This window comes from Phaethon lepturus, unplaced genomic scaffold (genome assembly GCF_000687285.1).
Source record: "Phaethon lepturus isolate BGI_N335 unplaced genomic scaffold, ASM68728v1 scaffold13403, whole genome shotgun sequence".
Classification (NCBI taxonomy): domain Eukaryota; kingdom Metazoa; phylum Chordata; class Aves; order Phaethontiformes; family Phaethontidae; genus Phaethon; species Phaethon lepturus.
In genome coordinates this window covers 32,847-54,348 of record NW_010531281.1, presented here as the reverse complement: position 1 = coordinate 54,348, position 21,502 = coordinate 32,847, and the positions used below count along the sequence as shown (strand labels likewise).

General features: G+C 36.2%; 1 protein-coding gene across 3 annotated transcripts; it reads left to right on the top strand.

The window, feature by feature from the left end:
- Window positions 1–3,840: 3,840 nt before the first annotated feature.
- On the top strand, window positions 3,841–19,830 carry SPOPL (speckle-type POZ protein-like). 3 transcript variants are annotated; one of them, XR_738011.1, is made up of 11 exons: window positions 3,841–3,975; window positions 4,136–4,257; window positions 4,528–4,679; window positions 8,765–8,892; window positions 13,232–13,409; window positions 13,504–13,559; window positions 15,222–15,344; window positions 16,627–16,769; window positions 16,857–16,910; window positions 18,996–19,544; window positions 19,589–19,816. XR_738011.1 is itself a non-coding variant. In XM_010284505.1 (10 exons), the coding sequence occupies exons 1-10, from the start codon at window positions 3,898–3,900 to the stop codon at window positions 19,138–19,140; spliced, it is 1,179 nt and encodes a 392-aa protein (XP_010282807.1). In that variant the 5' UTR covers window positions 3,841–3,897; the 3' UTR covers window positions 19,141–19,830. The 3 variants fall into 3 exon arrangements, 2 of the variants coding, with proteins under 2 accessions (XP_010282807.1, XP_010282808.1); XM_010284505.1 differs by having other exon boundaries at window positions 18,996–19,830; XM_010284506.1 differs by lacking the exon at window positions 16,857–16,910 and having other exon boundaries at window positions 18,996–19,830.
- The last annotated feature ends 1,672 nt before the right edge of the window (window positions 19,831–21,502 follow it).

Here is a 21,502-nt window from a genome sequence, read left to right as displayed (position 1 = left end):
CATAAACAACAAAGCTGCTTGACACACTTTAAAAATACATCTCTAGTTTCCGTTTTGAAAGGCAAAAAGTCTTTTGCCCTCATCCATTAAAACTTTGTTTTAGTGTTCCCAGTGCATGTTTCCTCTGATGGTCAGAGACTTCTGCCTGGCAAAATGGCCACACTGACTGGTTTGTTAGGCCATGTCCAGACAGGTATGGCATTGCCTAAAAACTCTCAGAGGTATTACCTGATAGTGTCCTGTCACCTCTGCTTTGTTCATGATAGCCTGCAGAAGAGTAAATGCAGGTTCTAGCATGAAGATTGTCCCTCTAAGTTGTTTCATCCTGCAGATAACAGGCCTGTCTTCTTGCACTTTATTGATTTAATTCCGCCCAGTTGTTCTCAGACTAGTTTTGTGAACAGCACCTATGTCTGTTCCCAACCATTTGATCTAAAAGGCTGTGATGAGGGCTTGGTACTTGAAAAACTTTTTTTTTGGAGCTGATGACAGTGGCTAATCAATGATTCATAAACGCTTTCTTCAAAGTAGTATTGAGTCTTCTCTGCAAGCAGAGTATAGTACAAAGAACAAAGGTTGAGCATGTAGATGCATCTTTCTTCTCATCTTCAACCTGCTCATGCAAGGTCCACTTTGCCCTGGTAACCATCGGGATAAGGCATGCGGAGGCCCACTTGGTCTGGGTGTCAGTCTGGGGACTGAAAAAATCCTTCCTTCCACAAACAACTCTATGCTTCAAGATAGCACCTTTGAAGCTTGAGTTCTCTTTTTGCCTTGTAGTTTTGGTAAATATCTCCACGTCCACACCCAAATCTTGATTTACTGGATTAAGTGAGGGGCAGATCAGCAGTACTGCTAAACTGTTACCCTGCTGTTCTCTGGCAGTCTTTCAGTATGTCTTAACAGAGCATCTGATGCTCTCTTTATTTATTTTCCAGTTTGTTTTGTTTATTTGTTCAGTTTGCTGTTGGTTGGTTTCTTTTTTAAAATGATGCATCCAGGCATATTAAAAAATAACTACTCCTCAACACAGGCTCCCAGTATGATATCAAGTATTTAAAGTTATTGCTTCCTCCCAGCTTTCTCAATCTAAAAAATTGATTGGCTTAGTAAATCCATGCCAAAAAAGTGAGGTACAAATCTGTTCCTCAAAAATGTATCAGGACCTCATGAAAATCAGTTTTCTGGTCCTAATGCTGTAATGGGAAACTTTACAAAAAGATGAAGATATTCATAAGGATCTGAAAAGTGTACTTATGTAAAATCATGGCTTTTGTCAGAACCTGAAATAAATAATAAAAGCCATGCAGCAGGTATAAGCAGCCTCTGAAGCACAAATGCCCTGGGAAGAACAGGTACAGAGACAAGGCAGCAGGCGGACCTGAAAATAATTGAAAATAACCACCTTTGCTTAGAGTTAGTCTCAGTGAATCAAGCTGATTTAGCTCCTGCTTGAGGCAGGAGGGGGCAGATAACTACTGGTAACTGGCATAAGGTCACTGAACACTTTCTAAAGAGGATACTGTGCAGCAGTTATTTTCAGCTTTTTTCAGTTTAGAGACTCCTTCAGAGCAAGCTAGGCTCAGATCTGCTGCTCCATCATGGTTACTAGGAGCTGGCTGGTCTAATGGACTGAAAGAATTAAGGAACAGATTAGACATGAGACAGTCCTGTGCATTGCATCCATGCAAATGACAGAATATGGAATGGGCTATATTTTTTTGGTTTTAGTTTAGGAGAATTGATGAAGAGCAAACAGGTTCAGTATGGCTGAGGTAGGCTGTTCTAACACTTTCAGGATATGGCTCTATATAAAATCCATCACGTATTTGGGTAACAGCTTCAGTTGTTCAGATGATAATAGAAGTACTAATATTTGCTTTATGAAAGAGGGATGTTCACATATATCCTTCCTGGTAATTTTACTCTGTGGTTCTGTACAGAGAATCAAAACAAACTGTAAACCTGTAAACAAAGTCTATGTAAACACAGCTTCCACAATACATGTGATTCCTGCTTAAAAACAAAAGGAGCAACCAAGTTCCATTATCTTAAATTTAGGGTGGCTGTTTGTTACTAGTTTTCATTTATGGAAAGTACTATTTAAGTACTGAAGATTGCCATAAATAAATGCCTGTTTTATTTGGCAAAAAAGTCACTTATGAGACAGAGCTGAATTGTATTTGTGATTACACTTCAGTGTCTCAATGATCCATGTCTTGCAGAAGACCTATGCAATGATTTTTTTTTTATCTTGTCATAGTAGATCTGTTGTTAGAGATTCATTAAGGGATCTGATTATATAGCATCTGCTTCCTCATCTGATAAAAACTGAGAACTAGTTTTGTTTTCAAGGTTTTATACATTCGTGATTCAGAGCGATTCCCATGTCAGCAAGCTTTAATGTGGAAAGGCTAATTCATATCGCAAGTGAGTGAGAAGCGGTACTAGAAGGGCAGGAGAGAAAGAATCCAGCGAGGATCATAGCGATTCACAGAGAATAATTCTTCCCGTAGGAATAACGAACTCGTTCACATTGTGACTGAATTGCATGTGGTCTTGCTGTGTCTTCTTGCCAATGTTTGCATAAAACCTCATTTAAGTGTTGTTGCCTGTCCCTGGAGGAAGAGTTCCAACATGATTAATGATGTGCCATCACATCTTTTGAGTAAGACAATTAATGCTGTTCTGTCACAAGCCAAAAGACCTATATGGTGAAGCACTCAAATGTTGCAGGAAGATTGTAGTCTTCTGATGTTGTTTTAGTGATAGCAGCATATGTTTAAAGAAACTTTCTGTACTAAGAGAAAATGTTTTGTGGCAGAAACAATTGTTTTTTCATCTGGTTTGATCAGGGTTCGTTTCACCTCTTTTGAGCAACTTAATGGAGCTGCTTAAGTGAGAAGCTGTGCTTCTGGCAGGAACCTGTCTGAAGATGACAGCAAACTCTACCTAAAGGAGAGTCAGCCCAGTAACCCAGATCTACCCTCTGACAGGCCCACCTTCTTTCATTAGCTAAGTACAAAGGCTACTGCAAGTAGGCTGACTAATTCAGTGTCTGTAGCTAGATGTGATGAATCTGAGCATGTGACTCAATTTCTGATGGGCAGGAGAAATTGTAGTGCTCTGTTAGATGATAATCCATAACTAAATTGGTTTATTTTCTATTGGAAAGTTCTTCAGAGTTGGTAAGTTGACTTTAACTGTTTTTCAGCTTTGTGCTTTGATAGGGAACAAGCAATGGTTGTGGCGATTATAGATCTTCAGTCGAATCTGTTGGTGTTAAAGATACAAGTCAACCATGAAAAATGTGTAAAGAAAATACTACTTCAAATGCAAATATAATTTCTTACCTTCCCTTGAGAAATCCCAGGATTGTTTGAACCTATTCTACTCCCAGATGGCTAGGTGCACTTTCAGGACTGAATTATGCCTGTGTGGACAACTAACACATTGGTACTAATAACTGAGTGCTCATAAGGCCTTAGTTACACTCCAAATCAAAGAAGATCCTGAAGAAAGTTATAACATGACTGGAGTGATCAAAGTGGTAATTTGCAAAGGTGATGTTGAAATAATGTCGTTAGTGGTATTGTATGATGTGTCATAGGCACTTGTTTTTATAAAGTATTGCATGAGCGTTCAGCGTGCAGATTTTGAGTACAAGTGGTCATTAATGTGTGACACCTCGCTTGTCTAAATACCAAAGCCATTGTCCTATTTTCAAGTTTAATTTTCAGACACATCATTTAGTAAACACAGTAATATGGATATCAAAATAAGGATTTTTTTTTTTCACACTTAAAGGTGAACAAAATATATGAATTGCTTTTTTTTTAGGAGAATTACTGAAGTTTGGATCGCTATCTTGATACTATAAACCTGCAATAAGTGGCAATGTCAAGGGTTCCCACCCCACCTCCTCCTGGGGAGATGTCCAGTGGACCTGTGGCTGAAAGCTGGTGTTACACACAGGTAACCTACATAAATTCCAATGGTTTATTTTCTAGTAATAATTATAATTTTTTAAAAAATCTAGAATTATTGAGTTGTGCTGACAATCTAACTAGTTCTTATAGTTAATGCTTGATGTGTAAGTTCAATTGTATTGACATTTTCTACTACTTTTGTTCAGGTTAAAGTAGTAAAATTTTCCTACATGTGGACCATTAATAACTTCAGTTTTTGCCGAGAAGAAATGGGTGAAGTTTTAAAGAGTTCTACCTTTTCATCAGGGCCAAACGACAAAATGAAATGGTAAGGTCTTTATTCTGGCAACTGCATTGATTTTTGATATTTGTTTTTTTTCCACTTGCAAAAGTTGCAAAGTAAAATTGCAAATAAATATTAAAACTTGGACATTTCTTGAAGTTTTTACTATAGATACAGATTGGTTCTAATTTCAAAGTTTCAGCAGTCATAAGGGAAACATTTTTTTTGGTAGCTGGACCATTGTATCTTATAAAATTATTTCTGAATTTATTCTGGGTACTATTTAAAAATGTACAATTTCTGCATTTCTTTCAGGTGCCTGAGAGTGAATCCAAAGGGATTAGATGATGAAAGCAAAGACTACCTGTCATTATATTTGCTTTTAGTCAGTTGTCCAAAAAGTGAAGTCAGAGCAAAATTCAAATTTTCCCTTCTAAATGCTAAAAGAGAAGAAACAAAAGCAATGGGTAAGGGAATCTTAATGTATTGCATGTGGATTTGTAAGAACATCCCAAAGAAAATCAGAGTTGTCATTTTTTTTCAGTTGAGAACAGAATTTATTATTGATATAAACTTTAAAATATCCTTTTTGAAACTTAATTAAAAATCTTGTTCATGTTTCCAACATTTCTGATCACTAAGCTATGTTAATTCTATCCTGAGCAGCATAGATTACAGCACATTACTAACCGCCATCATTCCAGACTCTTGTCACTTAGCTTTTCTAGCAGGTTGTTCTTGCGTCCTGTTAGTAGAGGTGTATTTGCTTGTTTCTAGCTACAGTGGAAGTAAGTGTTTGATTTCCATAGTTAATTAGGATGGACATGCATGGTTGTTTTTTTAGACACTCCTTTACAGTGTTTTGGTCTATTTCATCTGATTTGCACTGTAATCAGTTTAAAAACGAGCCATGTACCCAAGGAATTAGAAGACTTTGAAATAATTGGTGATTTGATTTAATGCCTTCTTGATATGAAAAATGTATGGCTCTTAGTTTCAAGCTTATAAGCACAGCCTTCATTGGAAACACTTTTTGGGAAAGCTGGCATTCTCATGAAAGCATGTAATTTAATGCTGGTCTGCACTGAGTTTGTGCTGTTGCTAGTTCTGTATATGAAGAATCTATCTACTTTTCTTCCCTCCTACTCCAGGGACTTAAGAGATCTTGCAGGGTCTGTTCTGAATTTCTTGGAAAAATCTATATTTCTCCAGTACTTGTACCCAAAGCTCATGCTACTTTCTCCTTAGGCCCACTTGTAATCTTTAAAGTAAATCCACAAAACTGTGTTCAAATCTAAAAATTAAATTGTTGGACTTTTTGGAAGGAAAGTAAATAATATGTGTTTCACTCTATCCTCTCCCACTGATGAAGATGGTTGCTCCAATCCCTGCAAGCATCCTGGTCTGGAGATTATAGGAACAAAGCTACACAGTTATATATATTTGGTGGATGGTGGCTTTTGGCTTGACATGGTCTTCCAGTCCAGTAGTGGATTGGTGTATTGTAATTGAATGAAACTGCAGTATGTGCATCAAAAATTCTTTTGAGATAATCATAGAATCACAGAATTGTTGAGGTTGCAAGGGACCTCTGGAAATTGTCTGAAAGCAGGGTCAGCTAGAGCAGAGCAGTTTGCTTGGGACCTGTTGTGCTTTGAATATCTCCAAGGATGGAGAGTCCACAATTCATCTGGGCAACCTGTTCTAATGTTTAACTAGATGCTACCGGTCCTTTTTTGCCTTAGGGGTTCGTTGCTGGCTCTTGGTCATTTGTTGTCCACCAGGACCCAATCTCCAGTCACATTTCTTCCTGAGCAGTAGGTTTGTAGCAAGCACTGAGCACAACATTGCTCACATTGGCCTGCCTTCTAATCCCAACCCTTAAACTCTCAGCTGGCTCATCATCCATCGCAAGGCAGAGCTCCACACATTCCTGTGGTTCTCATGTAAAGGGCAGCTCTCTTGCCTTGCCTCCCTGAAGAGCCTGTACCCATGCACCGCAGCACTTTGGTTGCATGAGCCATCCCATCATGTCTCGGAGGCCAAGGAGATTGTAGCCCTGTAACTGCACACAGACCTCTAATTCCTCCTCTTTGTTCCCCATGCTGTGTGTATGAGTATACGGACAGTTCAGAGAGGCACTCAGTTGTGCTGACTTCCCAGAAAATATGAGAACTTTCTTCGTAATGCTGTCCTCAATGAGGGACGCATGATGTAAGATGGAGGGATTTTGAGAATCTGAATCTTATTAGCCAAGTGGTACTTTAAATGCTAAAAATCACAATGTGCTAAAAACCAAAAGTCCTATGAGTAGAAGTGTCTTCAGTTTCTGCAATAGTAGCTGTCCTGTATTTGGCACTACTGGAATTATAAACATCTTTTCATTTTGGGAAATTGCCAACAGAAATCTTATTTCTTGGACTTTCCAGCCATTTACCATCTGCTTCTGGAGATGCTCTATGTTTATTTATACAGTATAATGATGCCCAACTTTAGATGTCCTTTGTAAATTGGTAATTCATGCATAGACTGCTGGTTCAAGTGATGAAGCTGTGTATAAAATAGGTAACGAACTAACATTTTGACTTTATTAGAAAGAAGAAAAATGCATTTACACTTTCATGCTGCTTTATTTTTATGGTTTTGTATACTTAAATTGCTACCGATCACTTAATTTCAGAGGGTTAACACTGGTTCTTGCTGATAACGGTAAAAACTAGATCTGCAGCATAAAGAATTGAGCTGCATCTAGAGAATAAGTTTTTGAACCTTTTTCAAAATGTGATTTTCTGATTTTATTTTTTCATCCAATTTCATGATGGTGAAATTCATGAAATCATGAAATCAAATTCATGATTTCATTTAATGAGGTTTGTTGTGAGCTTTTGGCAAGTTGGTAAAAATGTGAAAACACTAATCCAGATGCCAAAACTAAACAATATTTTTTAAAATGGCAATTTTTCTTCCTTGGCGTACAGATTTGAAAATGTGAACAGTATTCTACATTTGTTCTGTCGCCCTCAAAGCCCACACTGCACTTCATTAAATGCATTTCTCTCTGCTGCTGTTCTCTGCATGGGTAAGGGGTTTTTTTGTTTGTTTGAATATGAGAGTGTGATAAGGTGACAGAGATAGACACCTCCTGCATTGTCAGTTCCTGGGTGGTTCTTCATTGTATTAAAAAAACACAATGAAAACCTGTACAACATATTTTGCTTGACCTAATTCTAGTGAAAACATGTTATGAATATACTTCTGCCAGCTATTGGCAGTGAGGACAATGCATTATACATGTCTGTTTTCAAACACACGCAGTGTGTTACATGGTCAAGTCTGTTTCAGTGATGCTACCAAGTTAACTGGTGTAGAGAAGTCTGACTTTCCTGATGTCTTTATTTTGGACATTGTGGACGGAATGATATTTTAACAAATTCTGTCATGAAAACTACTTTGCTTTTATAACAAACTCCTGACATAAACTTCTAAGTTTCTCTCCTGAAGGCAAAAGTATGTATCCATACAGCAAACGAAATGGTAACGTGTTTCTTGCCCAGCTCTTTTGGAAGGAAAGTTCTGTTTTGGAGAACTCTTCTTGAGATTTTTTTTTTTTCTCTTGTTCCACTGGTATTAGAAGTATTCTTGCTCTCTTCATTTTGGACGATCTTTCTAAATATAATTAATAATGTTTTATTCCACATACTTATTCAAAGTCATTCCCAAATAACCTCCTTCCAATGCTTTACCTCCATGTAAAAATATATGGTGCTCTTTCCTCTGGTTCAGTTTGTGGAACAAGTGGCCACCTTAAAGTGAATGTGTCACATAAAATAACTAAACTTACTGAATTAAGTGTATTTGCACTAATATGACCTTGGGAACCCTTTTGCGGGCTGTGAACCTTAGAACTGGAAAAAAAAGGTTGTGTAGTCACAGCAAATCTGATGGATTAAAAAAAAAATTTCTTGTAACTGTGGCGAAAAGGTAAATATAAATAATATATTTTTATGACCAAAGAAATAGTTTGTTACTTGAAAGCTTTTATTTCTGTTTTGCTTTTTAAATGCTTTTTACTGTACTTCAGAATAATTTCAACCTGTGAAACGAGATTTTCCATTTCAGGAAGAAGTCAAAACAGATTGTTATGACAACTGCAGAAGTGTTGTCAGAATGCATTTGTGATGACAAATTCATTGTAATGGTACTTCCCTGTGAACAGTTTCTATTTTGATACATTGGCTTTCTTAAACATTAACTGAAAAACTCCTGTCTTGCTGGATGGTGCTAAGATAACATCTAAGGAGATGATATGGTTTGAATTGCAAATTGTGCTCTACTAAGTTCTATCAAGTGTTTTATAAAATAATACTATTGCAACATTTTAAAAAGTTTTAATCAGTTGTTGATTTCCTAAAAATGTGACATATGATCCAGATGTGTTAAATTGATTCATTTTTTGATTAACACTTAGGCTCAATATAGAATTTTTAGGTGTTGTTATTTGTTAATATTTTCATTTAACTTGCTTTATTTGTACATAACTGTGTTTTATCAGAAAGCCAAAGAGCATATCGATTTGTTCAAGGCAAGGACTGGGGTTTTAAGAAATTTATCCGAAGAGATTTTTTACTAGATGAAGCCAATGGTCTTCTACCGGATGACAAGCTTACATTATTTTGTGAGGTGGGTATAGGTTTTTAAGTGGTAAGCTTTCAAATAAAATGTTTCTGCACTAATAAATAGAGGTTTATGTTGATTTAAACAGTAATATGCCATAAAAGTTGTCTTCTGTAAACTATAAATATGGTAAGATAAACATTTACTTGCTTTGTCTGTGTTGTATTTTGTTTTCTTTTTTGATACACGTATACTGAAGTGTAGAATAAGTCTGAATTGATCACTTATAAACTGTTGGGCTTCTCTATGAATCTGCTAGGATTACATTGGAATAGACGATAGCCTTATTTATGCAAAAGGTGGCTGATACTATTTTTATAGTAATTGTTACATCTTGTTTTCTAAACAAATGCAAGTATCCTATACAATGACTGCTTAATACTGAGAATTAATATGGAGAGCTGTGGTATAAATTTAACTTTATGGTGTATTATGGGTCACTTTTATAATATCTGTTATGTTGGTAACCTAAATTGTCATACTAAAATTCAGTAAAATGCTTACTCGATGTTAAAAATGAAAACTGGTGAAAGTTGCAGTGTAAGTACAGTGTATGTAATGTTGGCTGGTTATCTTCGCTGCCATAAAGTGATTAGTGACTTACGAGGATGATAGATGCTCTAACTGCTAATAAGTTTGCTTTGATCTGTGTATTTACAGGAAATGTGTAAAATTGTCTTGGCAAGATTACAATTTAATTATGTGTCATTATGCTGTGTAGGAAGAATAATTGAAATGTGGCCCCTGAGACTAGATATTGCAAATATAGTGCATCTTATTTTCACTTAGACAAGTTAAATTAGCTGCATGATAAATTTGTTATGAATACAATTATTTGGGTGATAAAAGCAGATTTAACAAGTGTGTACTGATTCTGTAAAGATACTTTTGAGTGTTTTCTCATTTTAAATTTTCCTTGTAATGAATACTTTGATGTAAATGAAGAGCTCTTAAAAGCAATGTTTGGTTTTGGGAACAGGTTACTATCTAATTTTAGAGATAACATTTGTTTAAGAAAAATTTACAAATACTGAATTTTCCAGAGACAAATTGTTGTTCAAATTTTGATGCTAATTTTTAAATATAAAAGTGTTTCTCTACAAAACTTCTCGATGTTTTAATGAGTGGCTTTTGTGAAGTGTTTGACCTACCCTGATTTTAAATGTTGAAGGAAGTACTAGGTTTAGTTGTTCACAGTGAGCATGTCAAAATAACTTCTGCCTTGTTTCAGACTAAAGCAAAAAGAAATTGGAAATCCAAATATTTTTAAAGATTGTTTATTCTGATATGTTCTTCTAGCTCTTCAGCTGTCATTAGAAATAATAGGTGTTGTTTGAAGGAGCTTTTCTGTAGACAAGTCTGCAGTTTTTGTTCTTTTAAAAATGAACTGTAAATTCTAATTTCTGTGTTTGCCTTCCTACTTATCCTAGTTGGAAGACTGACTTACCACTTGTTAAAATTATATTGCACTTGGCTTGATAAAGCTTACCAGATATAGCAGGTATTTAGTAAAGGTCCCGGAGTACCAATTGTGCTGGTTGGCTCTTCTTTTCTCCCTGTTAGGTTGCAGAAGGATTATTTGGTCTTCCTTGGCAGCAAAGATATTTCTTCTGTGTTGCCGAATGCCCTTAAGATCATTTGGATATGTCCTTGGATTAGAAACTGAAGGGTTGATACGTTAAATACTTTGCAAAGTCTGGTGTTGCCACTGACAAGTGACCTATTGATTAAATACAACTTCATAATTTTGTTTTTTTTTTAAGCAAACTGATCTCTTTCACTCAGTTCTCACTTTCTGTATAATCTGAAATTACTGAAGCATTGCAAGTATTTTCATTTGCTAGTAGAATAGTAAATTCTCTGCAGGGATGTTTTTCCTATTGAGTCCTTTCACAGATCTGTTACCTAGCTTAGGTTGAGAAAGTAGTCTAAAGTATCACTTACATCATTGTTACTATTAGACCACCACAGATTCAAAACCAAGGAAATGATACACATTATCCATATTATCGGTCATGACACAGAGAACTTGTTCAAGTCATAGTTCATACATTTTTATATACCCTTACACATGAGGGTATGCAATGCAAACAGGACCTGTGCCCTCAAGTATGCATGTGCAAGAGCTGCATGTTGGATAGCTTCCTAAGAAGGAAATCAGACCTTGTGGAGTACCTGAAAATCCTAGCTAGATTGCTGCTTCTCTTTAAGATAGGTTGTTTGCTATTAGTTCTAGCATCTCCTCATAATCTTGCAGTTCAGTGAAGAAATACTTTCACTCTCGCAAGTGATTTTTTTATAAACACAACTGTAAAGTGCCTGAAGTAAGCATTTGCTATTGGGTGTTAGGACAATCATAAAACAGTCACTTTTCGTCTAAGAAAAATTTTCAATAGTTATGTGGGATTAACTTGATTGGATGTTAACTTGATTTAAATTAAAATTTTAAAAAAGAGAATAAACTTGATTTTAAGCATACCATGTGGACAAGTGAGATATGAAATATCAGACCCCTGTGAGTGTTTGTATTTAGGATCTTTAAAAGTTGTTACAACCTGTAGACAATATATGCCAGGCTGTTCAGATGTAGGAGAGTTGAATTAAAATTTTGATCGGTTTATATCTCAAAAGGATGGGTTGTAGCAAATTGTTGTGTTGCACAACTACTAATTTATATTAGAAACCACTCTAAAATAGCAGAAGCTTGGAACATCAGAGATCATTTAAGTACACATAAAGAATGTGTAGATGGCCTTCATAGGCACTGTCTATAGCTAACAAGAGGATGCTGTGTGGACAGCTTGGATCATGAGCTTTTAACTGGCATCTCTGGCAAAGCAGAACCCTCTCCTTTGACAACAGAAGACTAGCTTTGCTAAGTTAAAACTCTGCTTGTGTGTACATGTATTTCCTGAAATAACTCTGTGTGTGAAAACTGTGAAATAGAATACACAATAGCTCTGTAGACCTTTCAATGTTATAAATGTATAATCTTACTGTGAAAGTGAAATTTCACAGTGCTTTGGGGTATTTTTTTTCTTTCCTTTAAAAGGTGGAAGAATATGAAGGAATTTCTTAAAATCACAAGGGGGTATAGGATGAAACAGGGAATTAGGCAATGATTCAAATCCCCGGGCTGCTGTCTTAATTGGATCATCCTCCTCTTACGATCTGGAGTTTGGTTTGCAGTGCTCCAACTCTCTGTGAAGCTTAGCTGTGCTATTTTTGCTTTATGCCAGATTTATTCCAAATGCTGTGCCTCTGAAATCAAACAAAGCACTGGTCTTAACAGTAGCAGTATTTTCTGTTAAAACGTAATCCTAGTTTTCTGTATTTGGGAGATGCAGTGATCAAGATCTTGTAGTATGGCTCTTCTCTTCTGTACGAAGGTTTTATTCTCAGGTGTGTGCTCTCAGACAACAGAAGTAAAACCTGCTGAGCTGCTCTTTTTTCCCAACATACTGATTAAGAGGACTTAGTATGTAAAGATGTCTGAAAAAAGCAAGTAAGAATGCTACTGTTCTGTTTACTTCTTATGTGAAAGGCTTAAACATGGGAAATAATGGCAGTATATTCACTTCTGATGCACATATTTCACAATTTTCTTAACTAGTTCTGTACAAAAATTACATCCTGTGAGCATGTGTTTCATTATTGAAGTTAGTTACCTACCACATATTTATTTCATCGACTTATATTTCTAAAATAATGGCTTTTAATCTTGTTTGTAAGACAATCGCTCATGATTCCTGCCTCATCTGGACACAGTAAAATGAAATAATGAAGGAGCTATGTTACTTGCACTTAGTTTGTGTTATCACATTGCAGGTTAAGTATGAATCTACTGTAATTAAAATTAAGAATGTCATAACTTTCAAAATTGATATGGGTTATTCTTACGAGACTTTTCTGCTACCTTGTGATGCTGATCTAAATGTCTTTAGAATTTTATATTCTATACATTTTACTTAAATGTGTGAAAAGTGTTGAACTGTTAGTTTATCTCTGAAGTAGTGTTAACATTTTTTGATCTTGCTGGCATCCCAAGAACCATATCTGTCCTTATTTACTTTGGCATTTCTGTCAGGTGGCATGTGCTCTTTCTTCTTGTTTTGGTTGGATAAATACACAGTTTTACTTAGAGTGTCTAAGGAAAGCTCTATTTGTTTTACGTTACTTAAAAGTAAACAGTAAAGCATTGGTTTATGGTTCTGGCCTAATGCCAAAAACACCACTGTTTTTGCTTTGCTTTGGAATTGCTGAAATTTTAGCAATAGGTACTGTTAATTTCATTATTGTTGACATTCAGTTATGAAGGAGTTGTCTTGCTGTGATTTTCTGTTAGGTAAGCGTGGTCCAAGACTCAGTAAATATATCAGGACAGTCTAATACAAACACTTTGAAGGTACCTGAATGTCGACTAGCAGAAGATTTAGGGAATCTCTGGGAAACAACAAGATTTACAGATTGCAGTTTTTATGTAGGAGGACAAGAATTCAAAGCTCATAAATCTGTCCTTGCAGGTACTTTCTACTTTTGTATTGCTATTATTTTGTCATTATAATGGCTAAAATTTTAAAATTTTATTATATTTAATATTTACTTTTCTTGCTACAGCACGATCTCCAGTTTTTAATGCAATGTTTGAACATGAAATGGAGGAAAGCAAAAAGGTAAGCCTTACTGAAAACATTACATGTAAATATTTGTACCTTGTGAAAAGGGGCAAAGTTGCAGAAAACTTGAAGTATTGCATATTGGGAAAGATGACTACTGCATCATGGTGCATGAGTGGAGGAGGTACTAATCCTGAATGCTTTTCAGGTGAATTCTGTGAATACGAATTTGGTTTCTTAGTGTAGAAAGAACAGATAGGGCTGACTGTGGAGTGGTTCTGGAGGATTTGTTCTTTCAAGTATTTATATCTGCCCTATATTGTTTTTTTTAACATTAGCTACTGATGTAATTGACCTAGTAACCTCTGCCTCTTTTTTGCTTTAGTTTATACCTTCACATACGCTGATTGACTTGCCTAAGGTTTTGCTATAGTGTATTAAAACATTTTACACAGTAGCTAGGACACAAAGAAACAACAGGTGAATTATGACTCAAATTAAGCCCTGAGGCAGTAAAGCTCTGCATTTCATTCGCAGTTTCTGCAGGCACTTGACCTGTATAAGTGTTTTGGATGGATAGTTACTTAATCAGCACAGAGAGCTGCTTCTGCTTTTATGCATAGGATATCTCCCTCAGTGAGGAGTTGTTTGTGTCTTTCATGAAGAAGAGTATCTAAAATGGGTTGGTTATAGGCAGAATCCATGAAAAGGCACAAGGAACAGATCAGGTCACTAAAGGATTGTAATAGATGATCGTCACTTAGTCTTGGAGGCTGCAATGATGCCACTTGTGTGAACAAATACATCAGATGAGTATGGTGCTGTAGTACAATTGAGTTTCAGAAACATGCCATTCTTCTTCCCTGCGCTTCTCCAATCTGGAAGCTTTCACAGGTAGAATTGGAATATTGGAAGCCTTTTGTTGGGATTTCTGGACTAAAAGAAACCCAGACATGTCCCTCCTTCAGTAATGTGCCATGCTGGGGGCCTTTGCCTTCATGTTAGCAGTGCAGCCCTACTCCTAAATGCTGTATGTGGTTCAGTGGGTAGGAAACCAGAACATGTACATCTCATGTGCTGATAGCCTGTGATTTTTGTACCCTATTCAATAGTCTGGTGCTTGCTTCTACATCTTTGACATAATTTCCTACTTGTTAATTTGCTTATGGGGAATACTGTTAGAGGATGGAGTCAAGCATTCAATATCACAGTTTTACTAGGATGGTCTTCAGCTACGTCAGTTAGATGTGCAGCTTTGCTTTTTGGATTCCAAGAACAAAATGTAGGCTATATTGACTCAATTTGAGTTGAGCCAAAAATGGCTCACTTTGTTCTGTCTGCTGTTCTGACTTCTGATATTCCAAGCACATCATTGTTTTGTTGGAAGCTCAGTGATGCTTTTAAATATTCCTGAAACTGTGCCTTGATTTTTATACACAGACTGTGCAATGGAGTCCAGAGTTAGAAGAGCTAGAAGACAAGTTGGAATTACTGTTTATTGCTGAAGCTTTTCCAACTGATTTCTACCTGACTTTAAGAGCTACTGATTTTGATTGCTTTCTGCTTAATATTGTTGAATGTTAACTTAAATTTGTAAGGATTTTGTGTGATGAATGGAAAATGAATACTTCTAGTGTGCATGCAGATGACATTTGGTATGTTCATTTTAAACTTGTAGCTAAACTGCAGAGGCTGTTATTGATTCTTCTTCTTTACCAGAATCGTGTAGAAATAAATGACGTAGACCCTGAAGTTTTTAAAGAAATGATGAGATTCATTTACACAGGAAAAGCACCAAACCTTGAAAAAATGGCTGACAATTTGTTGGCAGCTGCAGACAAAGTAAGTAATTGACTCCTAAGTTCTCAAACCTGATGTTTGCTTGTGGAATGTTCTTCTAAAAAGCCTTTTTTTTTTTTTTTTAGATTGAGATATTTTTGATTTTTTTTTAATGAGAAACAAATCTCCATCAGAAATGGGAGAAAGATGGAAAAGAATAGACTTTTTTTAGCAGTAGAAGGTTGATTTATCTATCTTGGTGAAAAATTTTAGATATTAATTATTTTTACTATCCCAGGGTTTTTTTAGAAATTGGGGACCATTAATATGATTTGGAAAATCGGTCTTGAATAAAATGTATCCTAGATCTTTGTATTCTTGAAGAAGATTAATACAAGCATTTGAATTAACTGTGCTCCCTAAAGTATTGCCACTTCAGAACTTTCATCTTTTTGTGTTCCCTACAAATGTAATAATTCATAATAATTCTCATAATTCATCTCTTCTGTATTGGGATTTTGTATTATCTTTAAATTGTTGCTGTGTGAAATACTTTTTCTACTATGAAATTTGAGGTGAGGGGACTTCTAACAGCACAGCAATTAAGGTGTGACTGTTCCCTTTCATATCATAATCTACAGTTTTCTAACTTTTTAAAGACTTGACCAAGTACCTTGTTTTTCTTCACTGCTTTACAGCTTGAGTTGTAATTTTCGTTAGCTATCCTCAGAGGACACACAGTTGTCTTCCCCTGAGGAGGTATAAGTAGTTTAGAATCCAGAAAACACTCACTTCAGTGTGCGTAATCTGAAACTCCTTCACTCTCAACTGAGAGTATGGCAATTTCTTAAACTGCCTTTGCAATTTCTGAATTGGTTGTGCAATTGTATCTGTAAAACATTAGTGGTGAAACATCCTGTTCTCATAATCAATCCTATCATGATAATATAAGTCATCCCAGCAGTAAATTTCAAGAAACAATTACAATTTTTTTTCTGGCAACTTAATGATGATTTTGATAAAGAGACCATGTCTGTTCCTTGCTTTTCCTCCCTTGCCAAACTAAAGGAAAATGAAAACTTCTAAACAAGTTATTTTTGTTATTTTAATAAAGGTTCTCCCAGTAAAGCATTTGATCTGTTTGTGACAAACCTGATGCATGTCTTACTGTTTGAGGACTCTTCAGTGCAGCATATTGAATTTTGAATTACCTGTTTGGAAGCAGTTTGATCTCAAGCTTGGGAGGCACCAAGGGTTTTCGTGACAAACTGTCTTAAAAACTATAGGGATAACAGTGGAAAGAATGAGTTTGGAGAATGATTAGTGTAGTTTTTTCTTTTATCAGTATGCACTGGAACGGCTGAAGGTCATGTGTGAGGAAGCACTCTGTAGTAACCTCTCGGTAGAAAATGTTGCTGACGTTCTTATCCTCGCAGATTTGCACAGCGCTGAACAGTTAAAAGCACAAGCAATAGACTTTATTAACAGGCAAGTAATATTTCTGAGACTCTACATATATTTGTGTTTATGCTTTGTGTACCTTTTCAACGTTAGTGCATTTCTCTCTTACTACAGGTGCAGTGTTCTTAGGCAACTTGGGTGTAAAGATGGGAAAAACTGGAATAGCAAGTAAGTTTCCCTGCCTCATGATGTTCTGTACAAACACTGCTAAATAGACTCTAGATCTTAAGAACTGTTGCTTCATTTCCACACTACTGAGGCCAGTCACTGACTGTAAATAAAGTAGGGTTTAGCAGGTGCTACCCCAGTTATGATTGTGACTTCCCTTTTGAATGATAGGGAAAGTTAACTGCCCTCCAGTGTGAGATCAGAACAGTGGCTGGTTTTCATCCCTCTCCTAGGGACATAGCAGTGCTGTGAGATGGTGGCGGCAGCCACCACAAGGGAAAGGAAACCATTCTCTTGACTAACCAGGTTTGTGCCTGGAGGAGTGGCAATCCCAGCGTGGTTTCAAGACTTCCTTATGTCAGTCTGAGCCTGCAGTATTTCCAAAGAGAGGAGGGCAGTTGCTCTTTTTGCCTTCAGCAACATGTTTGTGCACCTTCCCACATGCCAGCACTAGTATTCTTGAGGCCACGCAACTAGTCAGTCAGGTGCCTCTGATCTGGCTGACGCTAAGTGCTCATGCCTACACTGGGAGTAGATTGAGAATATGTGGCTCACTGTGGGACTGATTGCAGAATATATTTAAAACTCACAGCTCAGGTAAATCATGGAATAGACAGCCAGATTCAGAATAGCCAGTGGTAGGCTGAAGCAGTGAAAGGACAGCAGAGCACTTATTTCTTACTGACAGACTCTCCAGAGAAATTAAAATCTGTGTTGTACCAGTTACACAGGCCTAATGATTGAGCGTGATGTGGAAAAGGAAAGGGGTCGTAGAAGAGAAATAGTAAAATGCCAGTAGAAAAACTGCTAAGTTGGAATACGTAATAATGTAAACTGGTTGACATGTTCCTTCTCAAGTGATTTCGAAGTTACTGAGCTGAATTCTGTCTTGAATGATTGCTAGTAAAGATGCTGGTCATATTTCCTTTAGCTAAAGCATCTAGAATAAATCGGGGAAATAATCTGAAGGCCTGGTTTAATTTACTGACTCTTGAGTACAAGGAAATCTGAACTCTGGTATTGTTCCTCAATGCACTTACCTTTACTGATTTGCAGCAGAAGATTAAAAGCTTGCATTAGAAAACTGCAGAAGGTTTTTGAGAGATTGTATAGTGTAGAGCTCAGCTGCTAACTTTGTGCTTGACAGTGTTCCTGAAACTGTATGAGGGTGCTAATGAGAGACTTTTGAAAATGCAGCACAATGGAAACGTGGGATTGATGCATAAGCTGGTGGTTCCAAATTACAAATTTATCCTGTGTCAATGTGGCATGCATTCCAAACAGTGTAATATTCTTCATGTTCAGGGTGAATTTTATGCTTTTGTTTTATATTATTTCACAAAAAAGTAAATATATACATTGAGTAAATACATTGTTTTTAATCTCCTGGATGTCAGTGTGATACTTGCTGAAATCTATTATTGCTTCTGTATTAGTTAAAATCAACAGTGGCCACTGAAAGCCAATCTGAATGTAGTCCATGATCTTGTACTGAAGAAAGAGTGAATATTCTCAAGTATGCTCCACTGGTACTCAAACTGTGAGCTCCCAGTGAAGAGTTCTGTAGTCAGACAGCTAATCCGTTTCATGTTTTTTTCTAGTATGTGAACTACATCATTTTTGCTGCAGTTTTTGCTGATTCATCTTGTCATCTGTCTCTCTCCCCAAATTGAGCATGCCCTTCTATGTAATGAGATTATCATGTTATCATTTGGCTTTACGTCTCTACACTAGACCTCATTTTCCTCTAATTTTCCTCTTAACCATTTTTATTGTTGTACCTGAGCAGTTTCAAGATGGTTATCTTAACACAGTGCCCAGTATTAGATGCAGTTCTCTAGCTGAGGTCTTGCTGATACTGAGTAGAGCAGAATAAGTACCTGTGCCCCCTACATGTGATGATATTAATATACCCAAATTGAAATTTGCTGCTAGTTTCCAATGGCATCCTTACTGGTATTCATGAAGTCCGTTGTCTCATGATGCTCAACTGCTCTTCTGTAGTAGTTTTGCCTTGCCTGCTCTTCTCCACTGTGCATTTGGTTTGTAAAATTGTGTGACTATTCTTAATACTTCTGTTTTCAGCCAAGCAACAGACATAATGGAAACAGCAGGCTGGAAGTCCATGATCCACTCCCACCCTCACTTAGTAGCAGAGGCCTTTCGCGCACTAGCATCTGCACAGTGTCCACAGTTTGGCATTCCACGCAAACGGCTAAAACAGTCATGAAATCTGCCATGAACTTTAGAGAAATTGAATTGACTCTACTCCTCCATGTCCAGAGGTGTTTTCACAAACCATAACAAGAGTTTTTGTTATCCTTGTCCACAGAACAGAAGCTGAAAAAGCCTATTGTTTGCTTTTCAGATGGATAATTTATGGTTTAATCCTCAGCTTTAAATTAGACTGATTAATTCACTGAAAGGCCTTAAATTATCTTCAATGACTCTCTAGTCCATATAGTCTAATGTATCTTGATTTTTTTTATTATTATTTTTTAATGCGCCTTGTCTTTTTGACTAGGCTCTGCAGGATTGCACTAGCTCCATAATGCAGTAAAGTCGATAACTGAAGATTAATTTTTGAAAGGGATCTTCCATTATTTTCAGAAGAAAAAAAATGATTATAGTTTGGTCCTGTGCTAACTGGAAGGTTTTAACTAGCCTCTCATTAAAAGCACTTGAACCAGAGGCACATAATGTACCCTAGACAAGTGCTAAATATGGAGAGAGCCCGTTTACCTTCAGCGAATGCCTACAGGCTATTTATGGCAATATACTGCTTTGAACATAATTTATTTTTCATTGTGGGGGCAAATATGCAATGGTTTGGCCCAAAAATGTATTTTCATTACAGTTTGTAATGCTTATTGTGTGTGTGTCAAAGCTGTCCAAACGGTAAAAAGAAACACAGAATAAACCTCTTCCTTGTGTTTCTTTATGGTCCATCATTAGTTTACATTTAATGCAGAACTGAACGAGAGGTAAAGTATTCAATGTGAAAACAGAATAGTATTGTATATGGAAAAAATATATCCCACATGTATGGTTACATAGAAAAGTAAAGGATGCATAGAATGACCAAATGTAAATTGAAGAAATGGGCCAAATGGATTCTGAATATGCACTTTTAATGTGTAACTTTTGTATGTTGTGTGGTACATATATATTTTGCTTTTGATGAATTAATGAGGTACAGGTAATCGTGGCTTAACTTTTTAGATACATTTTAAGATGCCCACAGCCACATGGGATTTAGTTTTGTTAGAAAAGAAAGGCATGTCTTTTTAAGACTCAATTGAAGGTGGCTATTGCAAGCTTTCATATTTAAGTAAGGAATATTTTCGCTTATTTGAAAAAGGCATGTGAATGGTAAAATTTTGAGGGAATTTTCCCCATCTTGACGTATATGCACAGCTTCCATTAACACCTAAGGAGGTTATGTACACATCAAGAGGAGTATTTCCCTGAAATGTCAGATGGTATTTGCAAGCAGAGACTTGCTCAGTCTTGCATTTCAGTTATTGTACTAGAATTGTGGATGGTATTGAAATTCTGCATAATGTGAAAAGGACGAAACATTTGTAAACTGCTTGTCATGGGCCAGTTCTTTATTATATGAACCTTAGCTTTAATATCAACATCCTCAGTGTTTGATAGCTTTGTTTACAATTGGGAGGAAAAGTCTGCAGTAGTGCACACTCTAAATGTTTCCTGAGTTATTGCATTGAGTTTACTGTAATAGTGATCATATGCTATATTTCTTTTTTGGGAAGACTTGGGTTTAGCAGTGGGGAATGGGAGGAGATCTGACCTAATTTATAAACATATTTGCATAAAGGTTTTAGTTTGCCTATTTAAAAAGTTATGCAGGGAGGAGAGAGGAAGAATTTCAGATTGTTTACTATCTTAAAATCTATCTCCATCCTCATTTCATTAAGATTCATCTGAATTGCTCCGAATGAAATTTTTAGAGGAAAGAGTATATAGTTTTATACTTTGGCATCTAGTAAACCATTAGCAAAGGTAAATTGGAAAAAATGCCCAGTCTGATTTTGAAGAATAAAATAATCTCTAAACATGCATTTTCTTCTTATCTTCTAACTAAATCTTTATGATGGATAAAGTATAAAATCAGAAACTTTAATAGTACATGAGGCATCAAATTATATATTTACAGAGATTTATCCTTTTATCAATTTTTAAATATTTATCTAAAACAAGGTCTCATAAGCATTCTTCACAATAAGACGTGAAGGTAATTGTTCCCTCCAAAATAGTGATGTTTTTGCTGCACTGTGTAATGTGTTAAGACTATATTTCCTCATACTCATCACTGGTGAAACTTGCAGCTCTAACATACAAAGTGACTTGAATATTTAATGCTGTAATGATTGTCCAGTTCAGTTTGTTCTAAAGTAACAACGTACAGTAATCAAACGGAAAGCTTAAGGACTTTTAAGAAAACTTTTTCTTTAGAAGCTTAATGGCACATTTTGTACCAAAAAATGTCAGACACTGTGCTGTAATATTATCTACATCCTAGAGTGTCCATTTTTCAAGTCGGGCAATGTATACCATACGTTACACTA